This window comes from Camelina sativa, chromosome 10, assembly GCF_000633955.1.
Source record: "Camelina sativa cultivar DH55 chromosome 10, Cs, whole genome shotgun sequence".
NCBI lineage: Eukaryota > Viridiplantae > Streptophyta > Magnoliopsida > Brassicales > Brassicaceae > Camelina > Camelina sativa.
In genome coordinates this window covers 18,329,744-18,337,103 of record NC_025694.1, presented here as the reverse complement: position 1 = coordinate 18,337,103, position 7,360 = coordinate 18,329,744, and the positions used below count along the sequence as shown (strand labels likewise).

Genomic DNA, 7,360 nt, shown 5'->3' with positions numbered 1-7,360 from the left:
TTTGTCCTCACTAGCACAGTTTCGAAAATCACTTCCAGGAATGTCACCCATCATGAAGTTCTCTCGGGACCCTTGACCAGAAAAATAAGTGCATTTTGGTGACATATGTGGCCAAATCAATTCTTTTAAACCATTCGCAAACCAGGGTGTCACAATCTTTGAGCTCATAAGGATCTATCAACAACGATTTATGTTTTTCTAATCTATCGATTTACGTTTGTTGTAAGCTTTTGTTTGATTAGCCTATTTTATCAATCCATTAGGTTGATGAGCTTGTAATTGTTATCTCCCTTTGGGATTGAATGAATAATAGTAACAATTATATTTGCAAATAAAAGAAGGGTTTATGACCAACCATTGAAAAATTAAAAGAAAATTAATTTGACGTACATAATTAAAGAAACAATAGAAAATTATAAGCACAGTAATATATGAATCCCAAATAATTCAAAGATAAATTATAAATTAAATAAAATAATTTAAAATATAGTATTAGGAAAAGAAAACGCATATATTAATTTTTTTTGGATCAACATATTAATATTACCTATTCTCTACTGAAAACCTAAAAAGTAGGAGAAAATTTTGGTTTAATAAATAAGAAAAATTTATCTTCCCATTAAAAAAATTTCCCAATTAAACAAAGTTGAAAGCAGTGTTTTTGAATAAATTATTTAAATATGAAACGATCGATGTTTATATAGAAGTGAGTATTTAAAAAAAATAAAATTAATAATTAAATCTATATTTTCTTTAATCCATTTTTCTATTTTTTTTTGTATAATTAATAACTTAAAATTAAAAATAAGTAAATAATATTATAATTTCGAATTTAGATATATATATAATCTCCTTATAATTATTTCAAAAAAACTTTGTATTTATAATAAATTCTGTAATTTTTGATAATTATATTTTTACATTATTAATATTTTTTGAAACAAAATATTTTATTTTTCTTGTAATTAAATTTTTCCTTTTAAATATTAACTTTTACACTTGTCAAAATCTGAGATTGATAACTTGACACATATCAAAATCTTGTTAATGACTAACTTTCAAAACCCAACNATATATATATATATATATATATATATATATATATATATATTACGTAATTGAGTTTTGTTTTAAAGTAAACTAATATTGTTTTTTTTTGTTTTTCCTAGACCAACACAATTGTTCTTGTTTTTATCTAACAAAACAAAACTATCATCTTCTTCGTCTTTTTTTTATCCCGTCCATTGCGACATCTCCGCCCATCTTGATTTTTAGTCAATCGTTTTCATCATCCTTATTTGTCATAATTCGTCTACGAAAGAGTGTTTAAGTTTTTTAATGAAAAAATAGGAGACATCATTATTAAGTTTCAATTTTTGGCATATCTAGAACACGTAATCGAGGTTTAGATGGTTTTTTGGCGGTTTAGACGTTTAGAACATAAAACATTATATATAAAATTATGTAAAACTGTATGTTATGTTAATAAAAAAATAATCATAGACAAAAGTTAAAAAAATTACCTTTATTTAAGTTACATTAACAATAAATGAACGTTTAAATTACATATATATATATATAAAACTTAATAATTTAAATATATGTAGTTAAAAATCAAAAATAAATATTAAAATAAACTCTAAGTGATTTTAGGTGGTCCAAGCGGTAATCTAGACCTCTGCTGAGCGTCTAACTCCTAAACAGCGTAGACGACTGTCCAGAACACTGCCAAGAGGTAAGAAGTTTAAAGGGTGTGAATGGTTACAACGGTTGGGTCGGACAAATTTGTATGCGGATTAAACCGATTTTTATTTACTATTCAATAAATGTAATCCACATTGGTGCGATCCGAAGAAAATAGAGACAAAACTATAGTGAACCAACTGCTGACTGTTTTTACATATAAATAGAGTTGGTCTACTGCGATTTGTTGTTCACACTAAAAATAGAGCGGTCTAATGTGCAGACGTTCGTCCCGACAGCGATAACCATTCGCACCCAAAGCGTCCACAAAATTATTATCTCCCCAAACCCCTTTCGGAACGAAATAATGGTTCAAAATGTGAGTTAATTACTAGATAGGGACTTATTTGAGGGGTATATATAGGTTTTGCCATTTATCCAAAAAAATCAAAAATGCCACTTTTTATATCTAAAAACAAAAATTTACCCATGATATTTGAGTTTATTGGGTTCCAATTTTGTAGGGTATAGTTTTTGTTATGATCTCTGTGTTTTATGAAAAATGTTCTGAAATATTTCATATTTTAAAGGAGTAAAAATGGTAAAATTGAAAATTATTGAGACAGATAGTAAAAACAAAAAACAAAAGATTTGGCTCATGGAAATTATAGTTGAGATTAGATGTGCCGCCCCAACCAAACTCCCCACCTGACAATATCCTCCGCCCGGATCGACCCACCAAAGCAGGCCTTGGGACCAAAAACAGGGGTTGTATCCCGCCTCCAATTCAAAAATTGCAAACCGGTGTCCAAATTTTATTTGGGCTGAAGTCAAAATTATACTTCTCTCTCTTAACACACTCTTATCTTTTAGAGAGAGAAGAGATATTTCCGGTGATAGCCGGATTTTTTGTTTTTTGTTTCCGACAAGCTTGTTACTCCTTTATGTTGTGTCAGATTTGTATATTTCCATCTTCGCTATTATAGTTATCACTTATTAGGCTAAGTTTGGATTTTAGATTTTGTTTTTGTCTTTCTTCTTCTTTCTACACGAACTTTAGTCAGGTCCCGCAAAAGAAAGATTGGTTTAGCCATCCGCTTAACTTATCTGAAGATAGAGTAATATCTTCGCTAAAAAATTCTTTGTTGATGAATAACGGAGTAGATCTCAAAATCTTTTAAAGATTCTAATCTTGCGGATGAGTCAGTAGAAGAAGTTAGCGATGGTGGATCCGAAGTCTGGCGACGGAGCTGAGCCTGATCGTGGATCTGGTCGGTGACGATCGTGTCAAATCTCCTCTTTTTCACGTGTGGATACGTGACACTTTAATCTTTTATCCTTAGATAAGTGGGCTTATTTTTAATCGAAGTTGTAAATGTTAGGGGAAGTGGGCTTTTGTTACATCATGTAATGCCCTTTTGGGTTTCAATTTTTTATTTTAATAAAAATGAAATGGCCGACAAAAACAAAAAAGTTGAGAACTCTTTTGGACCCCAAATTTTCCCAAAATCTATTCATCACTTACGTCATTCAACGTATGTGCATACGTATCATGCTAATCAAAGCCTCTCTCTCTCGCTCTCTTTCTCTCTCTCATCCATTTTTGTTCTTACAGACATTAATACTAATCTTTTGCGGTTCTGTCCCAATTTGCGTTGTTCAACACAAACCAAACCACCGTGCTCGCTCAATCATCGTAATTCGCTCTTTCTTGGTCAATTCATATCTCTAGCAATTTTTTGCAAATTGTATTGATTTGATCTGATGATTGGATCCAATTCAGAATCCATGGCGGTTGGCGATAGTACTAGCTTAGACTTGTCTCATCATCCTATGGAAGATTCTGGAAAAACAATAAAAGTTTCTCTTCTATGGAAAGGAAACAATTACTCTGTTGAGATCGATTCTGGAGCTTCCCTCAAAGATTTAGGTTACGAATTGAGAAAGCTAACAGGCGTTACTGCCGAGACGCTTCGTTTGATTGTTCCGAGGTTGAATGGAAAAGGATCAATTTTGATGTTACCCTTCTCTGATGACCACTCCAGCTTGAGCTTGCAGGAATCAAACATTGTTGAGGTTAGTGTTTTTGTTAATGTTATTGTCTGATTAGTTGGAGATGTCTGATTAGTCGAATTGTTGCATTTCATATGTCTTTTGCATAGTTCAGCGAAGAGTCAATCTTGTTCATTGTTTTGGTAGATTTTGTTTAAGGTTGTCGAGATGTGTTTGGTTTCTTGGATTTCTCTGTATTTTTAAAATAGTTTCTTCCTTGGTACTCTCTTTTCGTTTTTCAGGTGAAGACTATAAGAATGATGGGAGTATCTGAAGAAGAGGTCGAAGGCGTTCGAAAAGAGGCAATGCCTGACATGAGGACACTTGGATTTGAGGAAGAGGAGAGAAGGCTTAGGCAAAAGAAGTCGTATGTTTCAAGCGCTTCGATCAAGCTTCCACAAGGGACTTACATCTTTTGTGATTTCCGCACTCTTCAGCTCCCGGGTATAGAGGTATAAGTAATTCTCTTTCTTGCCATGTCAAATGTCAACTTAGCCATCTTTGTGTCTCCTTTAATTAGCTGAAGGTAGATTAAGGTCATGGTAGAATTTTTTCTGTTCCCTGTTACTGTTTTGTCCCTTACTATGCTGTAACCTTACTAGCAGTAATGCCGTATGAAATCAGTGAACTTACTTCCTGATAATTGAGCTGTTAAGTAATTTTGAAGTCTACCTCCCGATATGAAGTGACCTGAGATGTTTGTTCCTGCTGCAGTTAAACCCTCCCGCTTCTGCTGCTTTAAAGAGAATGCACATGCTTGCAGCAGACCCTGGTATTATCGCTATTATGAACAAGGTTATATCTAAATTATGTGAGAAACTTATCATTGCAACCGTCAGCGTAAAGATAATGTACCAATCAAGTCTGTTTTATATTTGTAGCATCGTTGGAGAGTAGGGATTATGACTGAACTTGCACCAGTTGGTTATGTTGGTGTTAGTCCGCGATGCCTTCTGGGATTTAACAAGGTACGTCATGTTTTCTTTATTATACAAAATCACTTGTTGTCTGTTCTGATTTGGATTTTTACAAATATTTGTGCATTGGCTGATGTAGAATCAAGGAGAGGAGATCTCTCTACGCCTCCGGACTGATGATCTCAAGGGATTTAGAAAGTATCAGAGCATAAAAAAGACTCTATTGCATGAGCTTGTAAGTTCATTGCTCTGCAACTTGAATTCTTATAACTAAATACTACAAACATAAATGCATGAGTTTGAATTTGAGAGCTAATAATCTTCAAATCAAAATGTCAGGCTCACATGGTATACACGGAGCATGATGAAAACTTTTATGCTCTTGATAGACAGGTAATATATATATATATATATATATATATACAGCAGTGAGTGATTGTATATGTTTCTGTTATCTCAATATTACTTTTGGTGGACATTTTACGAATGAGTGTTTGTGTGACAGTTGAACAAAGAAGCTGAAAGCTTAGATTGGACCAAATCAAGAGGTCACACTTTGAATGGAACAAAATTTATCAATGAGGATGATGAGGAAGACTTCTTCTTCGACGAAAATGAAAATTTTTCGCAGAGGCTTGGTGGAAACCAGTCCGATAATCTTGGAAATGCTCGTGAATCGTCTGTTGCAGCTGCAGTTGAGATCCTTTCCGTCGTTGGCTTTGTCGAAGAGATGGTATCGGAAGGCACAGGAGCACAAGAACCATATTTGGTACTTAAACGAAATGACCCAGGGCTCTTGTGGATTGCCAAGTCCATGATTGAAGAATCACACTCCACAAGTTCCAGCTAAATAATACGACATTTTCTCTGTAAACTGTACCATAAAACTATGATTTGAGACCGAGTATGTAAAGATTGTTACTGTTACACTCTATGTAGAAGCATTTCTTCTAGATAGGAGTGTGTGAAACTGTTGATTGTAAAGCAAAACATGATATGAATAGGACTAATAGAGAGATGGCTTAAGAAGAGATATGAAAGTATGAAACAAATGCATTTCCGACTTGGGACTGGAAAATTTCATTATTTATAGTGTTTATTAATGTATTGAGGTTGTATCTTTCTCTTTTTTTTGGGGTTAAAATCGTCGACTAGAAACAGAAATACAACCTTTCTTTTAAGCTTTTTAAGTGCTTAGTTATCATTTTATTGACTGTGTACCTTTTTTGTTCAAAACAGAAGAAGTTGCAAAATTTTCATTACAACACATGCGTAAAAAAAATATTTTAATTATTAAAAATTATGAACTATGTATTAATTTAAATATTTTTAAAAGATGATCAAACAAATGAGCTTATTTAAAAAAAAAATTATTAATCATCTATTCACTCTTTCATCTTTGTTTAATCATATTGATGTGAAAAAGTGAATTTTCACATAGTATATTTTACTCCAAAATATGATTAATTTGGCATATATTACAATTCACTATTTTCAAGAAAACAAAAATATGTTTTTAATAGGTAGAGCTGATGGTTTTATGACCGCAATCTTTTGCATGAGCTCGTTGAAACATGCAACCATATATACTAGCCCGTTGATTGGCATATTAATTTTTAGGAATAATGAAATCATTACAATGAAATCAACCATGATGTTGTACATATTAGTTTTTTCTTCTTTCAAATGCCTTTTTTTTATAATAAAGAAAGTGAAATTTATTTATTTTATTTATAAATTAATAAATTTATATAACTTTACTTACTTGTTAAAACTTTAGAAAAAAATAAATTAAATAATTTAATCTAAATAAAATTAATCTTCTGGATGATTTCCACCTGATCCAGCTTTCTTTCCTCCTGTTCTCTTTGTCGAAGATTTCAATTTGGTGAATCTGAATGTATTGTCTTTCTGGAATTTCTTTTGTAAAAAATTTTCCTCCGATTTGGCCTACCGGGGAGTTTTATTTTAATTACTTTTGGTTGAAAAAGAAATTAATGTTTTGGATATTACATAATCTTTTAATTACTTGATTTGAAAGATGATAATTGAAAAAAAAATATTGTTTTTTTTTATAACTCAGGGCAAAAAAATATTGTTTTACTAGAAAAAAAAAACAAAATTAGTGATGAATTCACTTGTACATATGATATACATAAATTCTGTTTTATGATTAGTGATCCTAATTGTTGAATTTGAGCCGCTTATACGATTACCAAACTGAAAATAATACATATTCCAAAAACTGAAACTTATAAAAAAACAATGTGGCTATTTAAATGAAAAAAATGTAGAGGATTCTATAATAAGACCATTTAAATAACACAACATAACAATTTTATGTAAGAAAATTAGTGATGAGTTCTAACAAAAAAAATTTTCAGAAATACTAAAACTCTATATAAACATATGTTGCTAGTGAGGCTATATATATATATATAGATATGAATTCCCAAAAAATATAAATTATATGTTTATTTTTTATATTAGGCCGACTTGAATTAGAAAATTAAAAACGTTTTATTATGGATAAACGTATGTGTTAAGAAAAGGAGGAATGGCATGACTTGGTAATAAAACCTCAAACTGGAGGGGTGTTTTACAAATAGCTACACAATTTAATAAAAAGACGAAACTAGAAGCAACACCACACGCAAGCACGCAGCTACGAAACGTTCCTCAAAAAAAAAAAAAAAAAAAAAAAAAAA

General features: G+C 31.4%; 1 protein-coding gene across 2 annotated transcripts; it reads left to right on the top strand.

The window, feature by feature from the left end:
• LOC104719270 lies at positions 3,228-5,717 on the top strand. Of its 2 annotated transcripts, XM_010437154.1 has the most exons (8): positions 3,229-3,379; positions 3,467-3,759; positions 3,978-4,187; positions 4,450-4,530; positions 4,617-4,703; positions 4,792-4,887; positions 4,992-5,045; positions 5,158-5,717. In XM_010437154.1, the coding sequence occupies exons 2-8, from the start codon at positions 3,472-3,474 to the stop codon at positions 5,500-5,502; spliced, it is 1,161 nt and encodes a 386-aa protein (XP_010435456.1). In that variant the 5' UTR covers positions 3,229-3,379; positions 3,467-3,471; the 3' UTR covers positions 5,503-5,717. The 2 variants fall into 2 exon arrangements, with proteins under 2 accessions (XP_010435455.1, XP_010435456.1); XM_010437153.2 differs by having other exon boundaries at positions 3,228-3,759.